This window comes from Desmodus rotundus, chromosome 8 (assembly GCF_022682495.2).
Source record: "Desmodus rotundus isolate HL8 chromosome 8, HLdesRot8A.1, whole genome shotgun sequence".
Taxonomy (NCBI): Eukaryota; Metazoa; Chordata; class Mammalia; order Chiroptera; family Phyllostomidae; genus Desmodus; species Desmodus rotundus.
In genome coordinates, this window is record NC_071394.1 from 27,901,398 (window position 1) to 27,922,045 (window position 20,648).

At 36.2% G+C, this 20,648-nt stretch overlaps 1 protein-coding gene across 5 annotated transcripts in view; it reads right to left on the bottom strand.

Annotated features, from left to right (window-relative positions):
- VPS13B (vacuolar protein sorting 13 homolog B) overlaps positions 1-20,648 on the bottom strand; it is a 669,566-nt gene that overhangs the window by 630,082 nt on the left and 18,836 nt on the right. For all 5 annotated transcript variants that reach the window (XM_024572260.3, XM_053930245.2, XM_053930242.2 and 2 more), the window contains exons 4-5: positions 11,106-11,226; positions 1,399-1,566 (exon numbers count right to left, since the gene is read on the bottom strand). In XM_024572260.3, coding sequence (XP_024428028.2) covers positions 1,399-1,566; positions 11,106-11,226 — 289 coding nt within the window. The remainder of the gene's footprint in view (positions 1-1,398; positions 1,567-11,105; positions 11,227-20,648) is intronic.

The following is a 20,648-nucleotide window of genomic DNA, read 5'->3' on the forward strand; positions in this document are numbered from 1 at the left end:
TCTTCCTCTAAAATGTCAACTCATTTATTAAATCCTGTATAATCCAGTTCTGTTTGTTTTCTATTTTACATAGCATTTTTTCTAGCACTTTCATTGAATATTTCTTCCCACAGAAGATAAGAAAGAAGCATTAAAAATGTCTCAGAAACCAAAGACCTGGTTGGGCCTTTGCATACACTCTTCTTTATGCTTCACAACAGAGCTGAGATCAGGATTATTACTGATTTTTAAAATGTGAAGACTGAAGTCTGGAGAACACACAAAAATAAAACTGTATTCCAATTTTGTGACTTCTAGTTAAGTAATCTTGAGTCAATTTCACTCTGCTTTCCATTAACTAGGACTTTAAAGGAAAGTAAATGAATATGTGACTAAATGAAAGAGAAAAGATATCTATCACCACTTTATGGAGTTGTTATGAGATTAAAATCAGGGCATTAATGTATTTAATAACATAACTCATAAAGAAGCTCATTTTTGTCCTCACTTGACACATGAAGAAACTGAAAAACACAGAAGTGAAGTCACCCTAGGTGACACATCTAGTACTAAGTGGGAGAGCCAGGGTTCAAACACACTTTTAACAAAAACATACCATGGCAAGTCAGAGATAAAAGGTGCTCACAACAGTCTCCTTAAGATAGTTTACAAAAATATCCATTTCTTACTCTATCAGAAAATATATCAACAAACGTTATTACTTATGTAACCAATATCTCTGCTGATGAAACTAAGAATCAGTGTCTACTTTCTTCATAGCTACAGTTACGGCATTTAGCACAGTCCCTGCCATGCAGAATATAATAAACAAAATTGTAGTGATTTTATTCATAGAATACAATAAATAGGAGAATATAATGAATAAATGGTAGTGATTAAAATTGTATTATTACTTAGTTCTTTTAAGATAAGCAGTAGGAGAATGGAGTATTCTCCAAAGGAGGCTTCAGGATTATCCAAAAATCCCGAAAGAACTCTGGAATATGTGACCCAAAATATAAATCAGTCAGCTATATTGTCTGCTATTACCAAAGCTACTAAAAGCAACATACTCCCTTTCTTCCTTCAAAATATTAAATATTTTAACTTATCTAATATTTATTGCTATAACCCACAGCATTGTAAAATATTATATAACATATTTGAAATAAACATGCTATAGCTAAGAAAAAATAAAAATTAAAAACATTAAAAAAAATGTGTCTGGAATTTCTGAATCTAAGGGCCCATTAACCTCTTCTAATTCCATACTAAATTTTATATATGTACATTTTTCCAGTCTGAAGGCATAAAGTTTTCCTAGATTCATCTAAATGCCAGTTGGCCCAAGAAAGGTTTACAATCCAAGAAGACAGTTTCAATAATAAAAAATCTATACTATTCTTGCCATTTACTCACCAGAAATATCCATGAATGCACGATCCCATAATTCATCTACTGTATAGCATTCTGCAGAAGTTATGTTGACTGAAAGAACAATATCATCTTCAACATATTTTAGAATGAGATTATTTATAACAATATTTACATTATTTACAACTCGTCTAATCAGACTCTGCACATAACCTGCAACACAGAAAAAAGGAATGCAATTAGCCACAAATCAGTCAATAAATATTTCTTAAAAAAATATTCAGTATAATGTATATGAAATGTGGGTATACTTAGTACATCATACAAAGAGGAAATCACCATTCAGATAGGAAAATAGGCTTGCCAAAGTAATACAGCTAATAAGCAGCGGATTCAACCCAACAAACATCATTATAAGTCTAGACTGAGACTTCTGACCAACATGAAGGTGTAGGTAGATACATTTTGTCTCCTCGCACAACCAAAACAAAGACAACAAATTTAAAAACATAAAATAACCAGAACTACCAGAAAATCGAACTGTATGAAGTCCAACAACCAAGTTAAAGAAAGTTAAAGGAAAAAACATTCATCCAGACTGGTAGGACGGGCAGAGACAGGCAGCTGGGGTGGAGAGGACACGCAGCAAGGCAGCAGCTAGAGGACCAGGCAGTCCCACATTCCCATGCGGATCATGGAGGAACAATTGGGGAGCAAGACAGACAGCGTATCCAGGGTTCCAGTGCCGGAACCGAAATCCTCAAAACCTGTGGTTGTACAAATCTGTGGGGGCTGTGGCAGTGAGAGAGAATCCCAGCCTCACAGGAGAGTTCGTTGGAGACACCCACAGGGTACTAGAATGTACAGAAATCCACCCACCCAGGAATCAGCACAGAAGGGCTTGTGCGTAGCAGGGGAAGAGACCAAAAGTGGGGAGAGAGCCAAGCAAGCAGCATTGTTCCCTCTCTGACCCCTCCACCACATACAGTGCCACAAAACAACCAAGTGGGTTGCCCCACCCTGGTGAATATCGAAGACTCCACACCTTACAATGTAACAGGTGCACCAAGACAAAAAAATAGGGCTGAAAGTAAAGAACAGATCAAAACTCCAGAAAAAGAGCAAAGCTACAGGGAGATAAACAACCTATCAGATGCAGAGTTCAAAACACTGGTAATCAGGAAGCTCACAGAAATGGTTGAGTATGGCTGCAAAATAGAGGAAGAAGTGAAGGCTATGCAAGGTGAAATAAAGGAAAATGTACAGGGAACCAACAGTGACAGGAAGGAAACCAGGACTCAAATCAATGGTTTGGACCAGAAGGAGGAAATAAACATTCAACCAGAAAAGAATGAAGCAACAAGAACTCAGAAAAATGAAGAGAGACTTAGGAACCTCCAGGACAACTTTAAACATTCCAACATCTGAATCATAGGGGTGCCAGAAGGAGAAAAGGAAGAGAAAGAAATTAAAAACTTATTTGAAAACATGATGCAAGAGAACTTCCCCAATCTGGCAAAGGAAACAGACTTCCAGGAAGTACAGGAAGCTCAGAGAGTCCCAAAGAAATTGGACCCAAGGAGGAACACACCAGGGCACATCATAATTACATTACCCAAGATTAAAGATAAGGAGAAAATCTTAAAAGCTGCAACAGAAAAGGAGACAATTACCTACAAAGTAGTGGTCATAAGACTGTCAGCTGATTTCTCAAAAGAGACCTTACAGGCAAGAAGGGGCTGGCAAGAAGTATTCCAAGTCATGAAAGGCAAGGACCTACATCCAAGATGGCTCTATCCAGCAAAGCTATCATTTAGAATGGGAAGGCAGATAAAGTGCTTCCCAGATAAGGTCAAGTTAAAGGAATTCATCATCACCAAGCCCTTATATGAAATGTTAAAGGGACTTATCTGAGAAAAAGAGAAGATAAAAAATATGAACAGTAAAACGACAAACTCACAACTATCAACAACTGAACCTAAAAACACAAAAACAAACTAAGCAAATAACTAGAACAGGTACAGAATCATAGAAATGCAGATCACATGGAGGGCTTTCAGAGGGGTGGGGGAGGGGGGAATGGGGGAAAAGGTACAGGGAATTAGAAGCATAAATGGTGGGTACAAAATAGACATGGGAAGTTAAGAATAGTATAGGAAATGGAGAAGCCAAAAAACTTATATGAACGACCCATGGACATGAACTAAGGGTGGGAAGGAATGCTGGATGGGGGCAGGATGCAGGGTGGAGGGGGATAAAGGGGAGAAAAAAAATGGGACAACTGTAATAGCATAATCAACAAAATATACTTAAAAAATGAAAAAAAAAGTAGTTTAGTACAATGAAGTGTTCATGTACTAAAGAAACCGTATTTACCAGAAACCTTTTTCATAACATAGAACTAGATCCCTTTCTGTGATTATCCTATACTACAGGTACTTTGGTTTCTGTCTACTTTATTAAACATTTTCCCATGTGAAACTATGTTACTATATGCTAATTATACTATATATTAAAAGAATAGCTTTAAGCTTCTTTTTGAATCTGCTATTTCTACTTTAAATAGCCATAAGACTAATAAAAATTTAGGTGTGGAGGGAAAAAATGGGAAAAACATAACCATCATATCAGAGATTCAACTAGTGCCACTTAATAATACATCATTTTGAAACAGGGTAGGGAAGAGAATATGAATGAGAACGAAAATGTAGGCAGAATTAAAGAAAGAAGAAAAAAAGAATACAACAGAGGAGATAGAAAAAAAAGAAAGGTATGGAAGAAAACAAAATACATAAAAACATAATCAGAACACAGAGAAATAAGGTGAATCAGAAATAATTGTTTTTACAAAAAAGCTCAAAACAACAAAATTAATTTCTTTCAACATTCTTTTTCTCCATAGTTTGCCTAAAATGCCCAAAATTTTTCTTTTAATTTCATGCTATTGCGGGATACTCCATATTCTCAGAAACTTCTCTCAGAAGTTTCTCACACAATAAATGTGAATGTAGATACACTATTGAGGAATTTAATTGAAAATACAAATAAAACTAGATATAAACAGCATTTAAAAATGAGAAAAAGACTAAAACCACACTTTACTCAGCACCTAGCCAGTACAGGTCAGTCGTTTGGGTGTCATCCTACAAACTGAAGGGTCGCAGGTCTAATTTCCACTGAGGTTGCAGGTTAGGTCGCTGGTCAGGGCACAGGAGAAGCAACCAATCGATGTTTCTCTCCCTCTCCTTCTTCTTCCCTTCCCCTCTCTCTATACCCTCTCCCTTTCTCTCTCTAAAAGCAATGAAAAAATTTCCTTGGATAAGGATTAAAAAAAAGTTAAAATAAAACCTTCATTTTATTCAAATGCATTTTCCACAACAAAAACTATGTAAAAACTAATTGGAATATTAGCTATCTCATGAAATAACTGTTTGTATTCTTTATACCAGAACTTTATTGGACAAAACAATCAACTTCTTTCTCCAACTGACATTTTTAATACCTATGGCAAGAAAGCTTATTTAAATCTATTCAACCACAACATGTTCGCAAAAACCAACTCCTTCATTCATTCCCAATGAACAGAAAAAGGAAGCGAATGTAAAACCACTAAGTTCAAATTTTTCTGATACATGAAAACTATTAGAACCTTTAAGAGTGCCAATTACCACATGCTATAAAGTTAATGTACAGAATATCAGTAAAGTAAGGTAACAAATACTATTTTTATGACAGTACATACTAAAGTAATGCTTAACAAATTAAGCTTCCAAAAGAAATTTTATTTATCAAAATTTTCAACCTTAGAATGTATAGGGGTGGGCAAAAGTCGGTTTATAATTGTAATACAAATAACACAATAATTAATAAATAATAATACAAGAATAAACTTGCATACTCACAACTGCAAACCTACTTTTGGCCACCCCTGTACATTCCCCCCTGCTATTTATTTCTACTCAACATAGATGTTAAAAATAAAACTAAAATTCCTGTCACTAAGAAGTGGAGCATGACTAATATGGTTTTCCTACTTCTGAGAAGCCTGTCATCGATAGGGAATTCATATAAACCACTTAAGGGTTTATTATCTTCAAAACAAAAATACAAATTCTCAAAGAATTAGAGAAAATGTATAATGTAAAGTAATACCAACATAATACTGTAGATGTATTTTAAATGACAGAACACTAATGATGGATTTTTCATTTTTTAATATTTTTCCTCAGTTTCTCATCATAAAACTGACATACAAATTGAGATGAGTAAGCCCATTCACCAAAAGAACCAAATTTCTAAAAAGAACTACATCTACAGGAGACTATGTATGTTTTCTTATTAAAAATGGAATGCCAAAGAAACAGTGACTATCCATTGGAATAAATGATACACCATCTCTTACAGGGGTGTCCAACCTTTTGGCATCTGTGGACCACACTGGAAGAAGAAGAGTTGTCTTGGGCCACCCATTACATACACAAACACTAATGAAAACAAAAAAAAAACAAAATCTCATAATGTTTTAAGTAAATTTACAATTTTGTGTTGGGCCGAATTCATAGCCATCCTGGGCCACATGTGGCCCACGGGCCTCAGGTTGGACACCCCTGAAAGCTACAAAGAGTACCAATCAACAGATCTATTACCACTCATTACTCCGTATTTAGAAATCCCCTGCAAGTACAACTGTTCAAATAACAGAACAGTAATCCAGGTCTATTCCACAAGCATCTGAAAGGGCAAGACTACTGTGGGGACGAGAACCTACAAGACATCATATCAGATGGCTCTTCTATCCTGTTACTAGTCAATCTTTCCAGAAGCTCCTATTACCCAACTCTCTCCCATCCACACACCCCATTCCTCCAAATACATACACTGATGCCCACGGGATCAGATAAAACCCTATGAGTTTTCATTGACTTTGTTCATGTTCTTCCTTATGTTTAGAATACTCTGCCCATTCTCCATTCTTGCTCAAGCCCAGTATGACTGTCCCCTCCCCTATATCCCCTTCTCCAATGTTCCCCACCCTACACATCAAGTAGACTTGTCTCTACCACTTTTCTTATCCTAATGTAGTCACAAAAGTTCTAAACAACTAAATGAGGGTAAAAAAGAGAAATAACTACATGTATTAACGAGGAAAAGACAAAATTATTCATTACATGAAGATGATTATATTTTTTATATGGAAAATACAAAAGGCAAGACTGAAAAATGCTGAAAACTGATCAGCAGACAAAGTGTAAAAATTAGCTTTTCTACATAACAAAGTGAGGAAAATAAAATGATAAAAAATGGTAATCCTAATTAGCAATGAAGTATATAATAGCATTTTCCATCCATAATTCAAAGAAGTGTTTCTTAATAATAAATAACAGCAATGGACCAAAATTGTGCTTAGAAAAAAGTATTGCTAACAAACTTTACAAAGGAAAATTTGGCCATACATGCCAAAACATTAAAATTACCCCTAAATTTTGATTTTATGAACAGTTAATAATTTCTCCTCAGGAAATACAGAGGTTTGTGCAAATATTTACCTACTAGTATGTTGACCAACTCATTTTATAAAACCAAAAATGAAAAATGACCTCAATATCAAACAAAAAGGTACTGGTTAAATAAACTGAAGTTATACAATGGAATACACCCCAATGACTAAAATAACAATTAAAATATATTAATATCCTAGAAACACCTTCACGACATAACATTAAATTTAAAAATGCAACTTACAAAAAAAAAAAGTATGTGTGTATACGTGCACCCCCCCCCCCCCCGCAAAATGTCGACAGGCTCTAGTCCTGTAAGATGAAGTAATCACATTCCCCATTATCGTTCCCACTGAAGGTAGTCAAAAAACCTGGAAGGAGTGTATTTCCGGACTGAATGAATGTCAGGAGTCAAAGGTAAAGTAGATATGAGAGGGGGAATAGAAGAATGAAAATAAGAGCTTACGAGGATAAAACAACTAATAAGATAATAGAGGTAAATTCACACATATCAGTAATTGCACTCTAATTTAATGGCATTGTGGCAAGAGGATGGTCAAAATGATAGCAATCCTTTGAAATTTGTCAAGACTTCCTTTTATACCAAGTCTTTCTTCAATGTCCGCAGATACCCCACGTGTGCATCGAAAGGAGGTACGCTGTCTCATCTGCAGAGCACAGAGTTACACATGGATCTACTAAAACAATAGTTAATTTTGATATTCAAAGATGCAGTTATGAGATTTTTTTTCTGCTTGATCGAGCACACTTCAAAGCTAGGTTGTTAGGTACATACAAAATCATATATTTTTTGGAGAACTCTCAGTTATCAGTTATGTATGTTCTTTAATACTATTACCTTAGGTTTTATTTTGCCTGATTTTTATGCTATAAATACATTATTTATTTTTGTATAGTATGTGTCTATTATGCCATTTCCCATCCTTTCATTTGCAATCTTTCTTGCCTCTCAGTTTTACCTGTATGTTTTGAAAACCACACACACCTGCACATAACCACTCCTTTTTTTTAGTAACCAAAATATATTACTTGTGCTTCCTTGGTTTTCCTCTTCGCTTTGACTTCACCCTGTAGTTAATAGTTTAGAAAGTCTCCTATACCAAGCAGTTAATTCTTTGAGGGCAAAGATCGCATTTGATTAGCTGGTCTAGCATACTCTCATTCACACAACAGTATAGATTTACGGAAATGAACAACCTAGCTCCACTAAGCAATATTTTGAAATTCAATCTAACTAGAATGCCATAAAGGCTCTCCAACTATCACCTTTCCTGCAATAAACAAAATGTAAACACTATATAGCTTAAAGGTTATTGAAAACTAATAGTTTGAAGCATAACCTACTTTAAAGACATTTTAAGAAAAATGCAGAAACAGCCCACAAAGGACTGCTTCTTATAATGACCTTCAATAAAAGCCAAAAGCTGTACACTTAAGAGAGCACAGAACTGAATAACCCAGGTATGTAGCTTAGAAGTGGTATCACTTTATACAGATACAAAGTTTAGAGAATAATGAGGAAAGTATGCACAAATTAATAAATAAAACACCCTTAAACTTTATCTCTAAATACAAGCCATCAGCATGTCTTATAGGGTATGATAAGCCCACAATTCAAAATTGTTATTATTAGCAATAACTGAAGGTCCTGGACCATACATTATTAACTGAAATAAAATGTGTACGCTTCAAATCAGTCAAACTGAAACTCTTTTGACCCTGCTCACAGTATTTTTTAAATGATGTAAAAAATATTACTTCATCACCCAGCACAAACACACACATATACAAAAGTTTCTTGAAATATTACTATCCTTTACTGCATGCCCTGTGCTATCAGGTTTTCTATTCTATGCCACATATTTTTTCAATTCTGCCATGACCCACTACATTGCCTTCCTAATGCACTAACTGGTCAGGATCCATAATGGGAAAAAGACTTTTCTAGATATCAAGAATAGAGATTGCAAAGGAAATATTAGATACTGACTCACTATCTTTTCGTATTAGAAAGTCTCCCAGCCTTCAGGGAGAAGTCTTCTGGCACCACTTGCTTTACCTCAAAAAGGCTGTATTAGGTACATAATTTCATAGCCCTCCTCCCTCAAATATATGTTCTAACACTTATAACAAAAATAACAGGCAACACCAAAACTTTCCTCAATAAGCATCTCTAGATTTATGCAAATGTTTGAATTCTAAAATTGTAACCACAGATACTGGAAGAAATAACATACCTCTAGAAAATTTTGAGGGCAAGAATTCATCTCTACAATAAAAGAATATTATTACAGTTCCGGGGCAGGGTAAAGTTATCAGAAATGAGTCCTCAAATAACCGTATGAGTTAACCTTGAAGTAAAATAATTTACCATTATCCAACTGGATTCTCAAATTATCCCCTTTTTTCCTTTGGCAAGATTAAGTTTAGTGGCTCTGCCTCCCAGTAATTGCCCAACAAGTTCAGCTACTTCCTAAAATAACTCCTTAACTGTGATTTCTGTCAGCAAAAAAGAGGATATGAGTCCTCCCATTAGGTAAGGCAGAAAAGCAGATGTTAATTCAAAAGCTACCTCAGGTAGTTCAGGTAGAACACAGCTCTGTTTTACGCCACTAAAAAATAGGATGTTTTATGTTACATTTATGTTTTTATGTTTTATGTTCCTAAAGTAGACTGATTATCCCAATTCTAACTGCCAGTGTAAATTCTAATACAGGCTCTAAAAAAAACTCATTAGAAGTCTGGGACTTAGGCCCTAGCCAGGTAGCTCAGTTTGTTACAGCCTCGTCCTGATGCACCAAGGCTGCAGGTTCAATCTCCAGTAAGGGCACAACAAGAAACAACCAATGAATATGCATAAATAGGTGGAACAACAGATTGATGTTTCTCTAGTTTTGGGGGGTATAGGTAATCAGAAATTTGGAGGGGTAAAAGCGTTGCCCAATTAATAAAAACAAGCTATAGTTTAATTTATAGGTTAATTTAATACACCAGTAATTTTTCCAAAGGAGTTAATTAGCAAGAAAAAATTTAGAAAGTTCCAGAACCACCACACTACTCTAAGTAAAATTAGAAATGTTCAGTATTAAAATACCTTCTAGCATCTTCTCCAGCAATAGCAAGTAATCTATTCTAAAGTCAGAGAGATTACCGAGGCCTTTTAGGTAGAGAGTTCTGAAGAATACAAAGCATCACCATTAACATCACTATAACACCAGTTAAAAATGTTCAATTCAGCCCTGGCCTGGGAGGCTCAGATAGTTAAGTGTCCTCCCATACACCAAAAGGTTATGGGTTAGATCCCTGGTCAGGACACATACCTAGGTTGAGGGTTCAATCCCCAGTTAGTCCAGGTGTGAACAGAAGGCAACTGATGGATGTTTCTTTCTCACTTCAATGTTTCTCTCTCCCCTCCCTTCCTCTCTCTCTAAAATCAACAAACATATCCTCAGGAAAGGATTTTTAAAAATGTTAGAACATATATTTGAGGGAGGAGGGCTATGAAAGTATATACCTACTACAACCTCTAAGATGTAAAGCAAATGGTGCCAGAAGACTGTCAAAAATTAACTAAGTTAAAACCAGCAGAAACCTTTAACACAGAAAACAAGTGTATATCAATATCACCTTCATCTCAGGGGAAAAAAAAACTGATAAATAAAATCAAAGGACAAGTGACAGATAAACAATACCTAAGTGTAAAAAGACATCAATGCACTTTGAGCACAGAGCTAACATATGATGACCATTGTTTTTTTCCTTCATTAAATATTTATCAAGGAACTTTTATGTGTAAGTCACTACTGTTCCAGGTAAAGAGAAATTTCAGGAAATAGAAGACAAGGTCTATCCCAGTTACAAAATTCTGTGTTTCTGTTAGTGAATTTTATACATTCTAGAAATTCAGAACAATCTAGCATCTTTCCTCTACTTATCAAGAAGCAAGGAGAACAAAAAGACTGAGTGGGAAATCAGAGGCAAGTTTTTGCAAGGAGAGGCTATAAAAAAGAAACTCAAGAAACAACCTGCTGCATAAAAGATTCAAAATTTAAATGAAAGACATTCATCAGGGCTCTGGACTCAATCTGTTCTGAATTCATGCAGCAAATGCGCACGCACGTTTAGTCTAAACATGTTATACAACTAAAGAATACTGAAAGAGTATATTCTACAAAAGGTTACAACAATTAGTAACAATTGAATTTCTGGCTCTGTAAGCCTGTATGTAGTTACCTGGTGGTAAATCAGGATCTGTGGGAGTAGCCTGCTGAATTCTTCGAGGTTTTACTGATGATTTTGTGTTCTCAGTGGTACTAGGGTTGGTAGAATTAGAACCACAACTTTCATGGTCATCCTGTATTTATTTTAAAGAAAGAAAGAGACAAATAAGAACCATAAGACTTCCTTTAGAAAACTAAAATTCTTATTCCATACCACACTAAGAGAATGATACAACAAAAGATGAATCTTTTACACGATAGCATGGCTTCAAATTCTAGTGATATGTTAGCAGAAGAAAAAAAATGTTTGAAACTCCAGTACAATCAAACAGTAAGAGATCTACTATCATAAACAACAAAGAAAATTTTTGCATGAACTTATATTCTTTTTAAGTTAATGTAAAACAAACTTCACAATGGTCCATTTCACAAAACAACTTCACGTTGCAATCTTTATAATGACATCTTCTGTTATTTTGGGGGATGTTACAGTCTCTAAATACTGAAAGACTACTACTGTGAATAAAACTTTACTGTAATTACTTTTAGTTCAACTTACATCCTTAAAAATGTCTGCAGTCACATACTTCTGCACGTTAACATTAAAAGCACACTATTAATTTTTGAAACATATGGTTGTCTCAAAAGCCCAGAAGTAAAACATGTTCATTAAAGAGATGTGAAAAAGTTCCAAGTGAACTGCCAAAACTAGCATAATTATGAAAATATTTAACACTGAAACCATATGAAATCACATACTGTATATAGATTACAGTGATGTCATAATAAACATCCAGCCAAAATGCACTAAAACTACTGCGGCCCAATAAATCTGGCATGCACAAGATGACAAACGTTTTAAAGCAAAGGAAGAACAGGTCATTTTTATTTTATTTTAGAACAATTATTAGTAGCAAAAAAGGGTAAAGCACATAGGCTAAATACAAGTTTTCAAGTAGTTAGAAAAGGCACACAGTGAATAAAGCTTCCCTACAAACTACATATTCCTATTATTCAAAAGAAAAACAAACCAAATAACTTCATCTGTTTAAACAAAATGTATAATAACCCTGAAATTTCAGTGTACTGTAAAAATGAGCATTAATTATGGTACTCATAAAAATATATACTATGAAACAAACTTTACCAAATGTGTAAACACTTCTTTCTCAACTATAGTTAGGAAATTATGGTTGCACATACAGTATAATTAGAAAATAATCCTTTTGATAATTTGAACTTGTTTTTATTTCAATTACATTTTAATTGTATCAATTAGAAGTCAGCTTCTATTCAATCCTGACCCAACTAAATTAAATTAAAAAGTAAAGCAAAACAAGAATTATAATATTTAATATTAAAACAGGAATTACTTCTATCGTTAGTTTTAGCTCATTGGCTTTTAACCAGTATGCAACATGAGGAACTACCGCACATTCAACTTCACTGAAAGTTTCTCGTTCTAATAAAAGACACTCTGTTCTCAAATACACTAGCTAAAATGTTTTGAGATAATTTTTAATCCCAAACATATTACAGTTATATATTTCTTATTTAGGTTGCAATTTTTCCAAAATGTCTGGTAAGTATATTTCATGGCTAAAGAATGTTTTCTCTTGAGGACCACATAGCTATTTCTGAAAATACTGCCCTTTGCTCCTCATGAAAGAATGTCATTTTCTTACAAAAGATCCTAACAGAGGGAAAATGTAGCAAATAATGTATGTAAATAGATCCATTACTTTCATACCGACAAATCACAGGATCATGTAACATACTTTTCACCTTAGCCTTCATAGGCAAGTCAATTTAAACTTAAAAACTATCACCTCCCAGATTCACAATGGCGTAAGACTGAAACAAAACTTAAAAGAGGTGAATAAATCATTCCAAGTCCTTATTTAAAAACAGAGGTTAAAAATGCAAGAAAGGGTTGAAGAAGGAGTGATTAAAAGGCAGACCTATGGAGTGATGTGCTGTATTCATGCTCCTCACCTTAGAGCACCGAGCTTGAAAAGTAAAAAAGGTCTAAGGATCATGTGGCAGCTCTGGTCACCAAAAGCTCCTGAAACAAGAGTGTGAGGGCCTGGGAAATAGACTGCTACAAAGCTCTTGTGGACGTTCACCTCTGTCCTCTCCAGTGGCAAGTACAATGGCTATGGGCAGATGCAGTAAACAATGTCTAAAAGTAACTCTACTTGGGAAAGTCAAAGCCAATTAAGTCACCACAGCAGAGATACACACTTGGAGAACACAAGAGAGAGCCAGGGAAAACACATCACTTGCTTTCATGATAAAAATGAGAATCTCTGATTCACCTCTACCCTGACAGCAATATTAATAAACTTAAATTTGGTCGTTAAAAAATGCCAAGGCCCTGACTGGTGTGGCTGGCTCAGCTGGTTGGGTGTCATCCCAAAAAGCAAAAGGTCACCAGTTCAATTCCGGTCAAGGCAGGTGTCTGGGTTGTAGGTTTGGCCCCAGTTGGGGTGTGCACAAGAAGCCACTGATCAATGTTTCCCTCTCACACAGATATTTCCCTTTCTTTCTCCCTCCCTTCCCCTCTCTCTAAAAATAAATAAAATCTTTTTTAAAAATGCCAAGTATGCTTAAGTAAAGGAGGAATGTGTATGCCCCCAATCTCCTCACACATCAGCTTGAGCCCATAGAGGCTGCTTCCACCTTTCCTCCCATCAAGGGTGAGGATAGGGCTATGATAGGCTAAGGAAGAAGACAGTTGACATTCCCATGCATTCTTTTACTTAATCTTTCCAAAAGGAGGACTAGCTAACCTGACAGGCCAAAGGTGAGCGTTCGTTAGGCTACATTTTAAAGATTTATTGATTTTGGAAAAAAAATTTTTTTAAATAAATAAAGATGAAAAAGATTGCTGTACTAACTATAAACACCTGTGTGGTGGGACCACTCTCCTACCTCTGACATCCATGCTATTCAGTAACAGGACAGAGCCCCTTTCCCCAATGATTCAACCTTTACCCACCTGTCCCTCTGGCTTCTTTTCACACACACACAGCCACCCGATCCAGGTTTGCCCCAGGCAAAAAAAAAAAAAAAAAATCAAGCTATGCTAACTAACAGCAACACACTGGGGAAAATTTGTTCCTTATTATTGCTTATGACATCCCTTTCCTTCATATCTGTAGTGAACATCACATTGCCAACATCTCCTCCCCCCTTCCTTCTCAACGACTCACTTGAAGTGGTTAGATCCACTCCTAGATTTGGAAGGTGAAATAGGCCAAAATTAAGATAGAAAAGAACAAAAGCATATATTGAGGCATTCAGCCTAAGACCCATTCTACCATGTAATATGATTCACTAGGGGAATTGGGTGCTTGAATAGAACAATAAAATCACACTTTGTTTTCTTATATATAACTTCTCCTAGCATGTAATACCTACTGAGGTATTTATTTCAGGAAAAAATAAGTAGCACAAACAGATGGTATCCTTCTAGGTACTTTGCTTTAGCTACTTGAGAAATAAGGCTTACACGAATAAAAGATTAAGAGCAATTTAAGTTAGTTGGCAATAATACATGTCACAAAGAAACAACAGCGACCTTTACTGAGCACTCATCTGTGTCAGGCCACAGTGTTTTAAAGATGAGGAAGTTAGGGCTTAAGACACCCCGAGGCCAAAAGGACAGGAAGTGAGAGAGCTGGGGTGAACACCCAGATCTGTCTGACCAAAAAGCCCTTCCTGTAACCACTAAATTTGAAAGACAGACCAGAAAGCAGGGAGAAGGGAAAGAAGAAGAAAGGTAGGAAGTAAGAAAAAAGAGACAAAAGGAACAAAATTATTTATTTGTGGCACTTCCAACATGTCACCTACTTCTAACAGTCACATTACATTCATATCTCTTAACCCTTTTAACAAGGCTATGAATTAAGACACTATTCCCTGTGCAAAAATATCCCCATATGAAGAGATTAAGTAAATAGTTCAAAATCAAGCTGTTACTAAATGACACAACTCTGACCACCTTTCTCTACTGCCTTGCCTATGAGAAAAGGCCAACTAAACGGCACGTAAGTACTAAGTACCATATAGTCTGAGAAGTGAGGAAAATATCTCAGAGAGCAGAAGGTCTGCAAGGGGATGAGGGGTGGGTGGTGGTGGGAGATTTCAATAAGAAAGGTAGAAAGGAAGAAAGCATGTATCTTATACAAAAGAACTACGTAGTGCAATTTAATGAAAAATTAGGCTGTAAAAAGAAGCTAGAGCAAATGGTTTCTACAACAGATATCAGTCCAAGAAATTTAAGCTTTATTCCACATACTGGCAAGCAAATAAAACTTAACAGTGGGAAATTAAGAAGATGAAGTGCTTCATTCAGGAAAAAGAATCTTCGGTTATGTGACACAAAGCAAAAGCAGAGATCCCAACAATTGATAGATTAATAAAGGTTAGAAATTAAATGATGAGGAATGTAGCTATGAGAATTTTAGATGCTAGCACCTTAAATTCAACATGTTTAAAACAAAACTCACAAACTCTGCAGCTGACTCTGTTCCTTTTCCTTTACCCCCATTTCCCCCCCAAAATCCTCTGTCCTTTACATCCTGATTCAGTCAATGACACAACAATCTTCTCAGTCTCCTGAGAAAATAAAACGTGCTCTAACTCTGCAAAACGATGCTAACAAGCTTTAAAATGACAGGGTAGAGAGATGCTTGACCTTCAACCATACAGGATGACACTGTTCTCTAAGTTCTAGACTACCCAGGAAATAAACAACTGATTTGTTTTTTTATCTAAAGTTTAAAGTAAGTTGGAAAGAGTCATCACAGCAGCAGTGACGTGGGCCTGATTCCACTGTCCTCCAGCCCCCTGTGAGGCTCTGAGAAAGTTCCATCCCATCCCCTCCCTACTGTTCTATCTGGAACTGCACTTACTCCCCCTCACACACCCAAAACAACAAAGCACACCTTGCAGACTCCAAAGGCTCTTTTGCCTTCCTGGGAAATCCTACACTCCCCCCACTTCAACAAGGCCCTAGCCATGACATGCCTCCACAGTCTGTGAATTGCTTTAATGTAGAAGAAAGTGGTGTTGGGAGAGCACCGCACTCAGGTCTGCAAGAAGAGGAGGAGGAGGATGGCTAGAGACGGGCAGTGGAAGATGGCCAAAGCTGACAGCACCAAGTATAACTAGATAACTATTTGAAACGTGAGCTGGACATCAGAGGAATGGTGGCATAAGAGATCCCCTAGGTCTCTCCTCCCGAAATTTCAACAAGTTGAACAGCTATTACTCAACAAAGGATTCCCCCTGCTCAACATACAGGCACACCTGAGAGATCTGCACATTGAAGCACCTAAAGCTGGGCAGCATGAACTAACAGGGGAGGTGAGAAGGGAGGACAGCTCAGACTGGCCACAGACACAGTCCTGCATCCAGGAGCTCATGGTAGGCTCACCCTGGAGAGGGAAGGAAGCTGGCTGTGACTGGCACTTACGTCAGCGTGGAGGAGCAGAGACTCAGCTGCCACTCCTGCAGGAGCAGCAGAACAAGCTGCAGCTAAGCTGAGAGACCTGGGCAAGACACAGCACAAAGATTCTACCACACCTGTCAGGTGGTCGGCTTTCCAGACAAAGAAAGCAAGCCACAGAGACCTGCTGCCCTGTAGATTCCCAAAACTTGCTTCCCATCGCCCTCACTGTCAGGCTGCAGCACGTATTATCTGTAAACCCGAGGACCATAACAACAGAATCACTGTTTTCCCAGAGTAAAGGGTTCTCTCTCTTACTGATCCCCAATTAGGCCGTGGGGGCTGGGGATCCCCCATCTGAGAGTCGGAGATCACCACTACAGAGAAGGTGAAACAAAGAAGATGGCCAAATTTCCCAGGACAACCCCACCCGCAAGCATCACAGCTATACTGAAGGAAGCTGGAGGTCAGTTTTGGGACTTCCCCACTAAAAAAAACTAGTAATTCAGCACCACCTACTGGAAAATAGAAAGACCTCTACAAGCCATGAATACAGAGATGCCTAGACAGAAAAGGAACCCATCAAATACCATGAATAATCAAGGTAGCAGGGCAACTCGAAAGAAAATTTAAAAATCTCCAGAAAGCAAACATGAACACATGGAAATACACAATATAAATGACAGAGAATTCAAGAGTACACTTCTGAAAACACTCAACAAGATATGGGAAAATACTGACAGGCAATTTAATACACTTGTTCAGAATTTGTTCAGAAAACAAATTAATGACCAAAATGTGTAGTTCACCAAAGAGACTGGAACCTTAAAAAAAAAAAAAAAAAAAAAAATCAAACAGAGCCCTGGCTGGTGTGACTCAGCTGATTGAGCACCAGCCTGCAAACCAAAGGGTCACTGGTTCAATTCCCAGTCAGGGCACATGCCTGGGTTGCAGGCCAGGTCCTCAGTAGGAAGCATACAAGAGGCAACCACACATTGATATTTCTCTCCCTCTCTTTCTCCTTCCCTTTCCCTGTGTCTTAAAAAAAAAAAAAATCAATAAATTAAAAAATCTTTTAAAACAAATCAAACAGAAATCCTGGAGATGAAGAATCCAATAAAAGAAATTGAGAATGAACTAGTGAGCATAGGAAATAGAGTTGACCAGACTGAGTTAAGAATCAGTGATATAGAAGATGAAACCTAGAAATGATGTAGAGGGAAAAAGAGAAAAACATTAGCATTAAAAAAAAAAAAAGAAAGAAAGAAAGACCTCTATAAGAACTATCTGACTCCATGAAGAAAAGCAATATAAGAATAATAAGCATACAGAAGAAGAAGAGAAGAATAAGGGACAGATTACTCAAACAAATAATAGATGAGAACTTCCTAAACCTGTGCAAAGAACTAGATCCTCGGATCCAAGAAGCAAACAGAACACCTAATTACCTTGATCCAAAGAGGTCTTCTTCAAGGCTCATCGTATTAAAACTGTCAAAAATTAATGACAAAGAAAGAATTCTCAAAGTAGCCAAGGAAAAGAAGGACATGACCTATAAAGGAAAGCCAATTGGGTTATCAACAAATTTCTCAGCAGAAACTCTATAAGCCAGAAAACAGTGGAACCAAATTTCAAACTACTGAAAAGAGAGAAATTACCAGCCAAGAACAGTATGTCCAGCAAAGTCATCCTCTAAATATAAATGAAAAATAATGACTTTTCCAGACATACACAAGCTTAGGGAATTTATCACCAGAAGATGCCCACTGCAAGAAATACTCAAGGGGGTTATTTTCTACCTGAAACAAAGAACAAAAAAAAAGAGAGAGAAACCGAGGTCTCACGCTACCGGACTTCAAATTATACTGGAGAGCTACAGCAATCAAAACAGTTTGGTATTGGCAGAAAAACAGACACACAGATCATGAAACAGAAGTGTAAAGCCCAGAAATAAAACCACATGTATAAAGGCAGATCATTTTCAAAAAAGGAGCCAAAAATACACAATGGAGAAAAGAAAACCTCTTCAAAAAATGGTTCTGGGAAAATTGGAAAAGAATGAAACTGTCAACAGATTACTGTTTGTCCCCATGTACAAAAATTAATTCAAAATTGATCAAAATAATGTAAGTTCTGAAACAATAAATTACACATAAGAAAAAATAGGTACTAAACTTGTGGACCTTGGTTGTAGAGAACATTTTATGAATTTTTCCCCAAAAGGCAAGGGAAATAAAGGTAAAAAAAAAAAAAAAAAAGAAAAGAAAAGAATGGGACTATATCACACTAACAGCACAGCTAAAGAAACCAACAACAAAACAAAAGGCAACTGACCGAATGGGAGATGGTATTTGCAAACAGCTCTGACAAAGGGTTAACATCCAAAATGTATTTTAAAAAACTCATAAAATTCAACACCAAATAAAAAAATCCAATTTAAAAATGGGTAGAGGACCTGAACACTCTCCTCTCCCAGGAAGATATACAAACAGTCAACAGATATACGAGGTCTGTCTGGAAAAAGTCCAGCTATTGTTAATAGCAAAGAAGGTAGCAAAGACTTTTTCAAACACATGATAACTGAAAAAAAATTATAGCAAGATGAAATAAACTACAAGATATTAAAGGATGATCTTCAAGCTGAAGTAAAAAGCTGCTAAATGGAAACTTTGGCCTACATAAAGAATGAAGGGTGGCAGAAATAACTATATGAGTAACTACAAAGACATTTTTTGGTTGCTAATTTCTTAGAAATTGACTCTTCAAAGCAAAATAATAACAACATATTATGTGTTTGTAACATGTACAGAACTAAGAATTATAACAACATTAGTACAAATGATGGCAGACAAGCATACTGTTGTAAGCATACTAAAGGATAATACATTATCCGTGAAGTAGTATGTTATTATTTGAAATTAGACAATAACTGATACATGCATGTTGTCAGCCCAAAACAACCACCAAAAAGATAAAGAGGAATAAGGAATAAACCAATAATAAAGATAAAATGGAATGACAAAATATACTCAGCTAATCCAAAAAGGCAGGAAAAGGGGAAAAAAAAGAACAAAAATGAGACGAAATAAAAAATAAATAAAAAGATATCAGACTTTAACCTAACCATCTTTAAAATTACATGGATGTAAATAATCTAAAACACTCCAATAAATAGGCAGAAATTGTCAGACTAGTAAAACCCAACTATAATCTGACTATAGAGAAGTTAGTTCAGATGTAGACTCAGTACAGTTTCTAAATACTAGTTACGCATGTTTCAAAAAAAAATCGTGGCAAAATGAATAATTCAAGAAAAAATAAAATTACCAGCATCTAATTATCAAAGAAAAAATCAGAAAACCATTGCATTTTATGGACTGAAAGGAAACCTACAGAACTTGCAAACCAAAAAGAAATTAAAAAGAAAAAACGAGAGGCTGCAGTCTGCACTCTTTATTATCTTTAATGCAGGATGCTTCAAGGCTAAAGGGGAAAAGGGAAGTTGTTAACTACCAATAAGCTGCAAAGTCTCAAACCAGTATTTTCTGTTCTGTTCACAGTGTTTAGACATATAAATTTAGTGTCCATAACACTGAACACTATGATTAAGTTTGTACTAGCATTTCTATTACGTCATTTTTTAATTCATTCATAACATTCTTAGAAAGTCCTTAATGAAACTGAGACTTCCTTATTTGTCTCAATCTAAACATGACTTTTCAGCTTCCTAAAATAGAAGAGCTACGAGAGAATAAAAATACCCCAACTCAGCCCTGACTAGTGTGGCTCAGTCGGGTAGCCGACGTCCCACAGCAAAAGGTCGCCAGTTCAATTCCCTGTCAGAGCACATGCATGGGTTGTGGGTTCGATCCCCTGTAGGGGTGCGTATGACAAGCAACCAATCCATGTTTCTCTATCACATCCATATTTCTCTCCCTCTCTTTCTCCCACCCTTCCCCTCTCTCTAAAAAATAAATAAAATATTTTTAAATACTCCAGATCCAAAAAGAAAAATCTTTCCAAGAATAAAAACAAGTATACAACAGAAACTCCTCAAAAACATCTAACATGGTAAACAAGAATTAAAATTTCCTCAGTAAG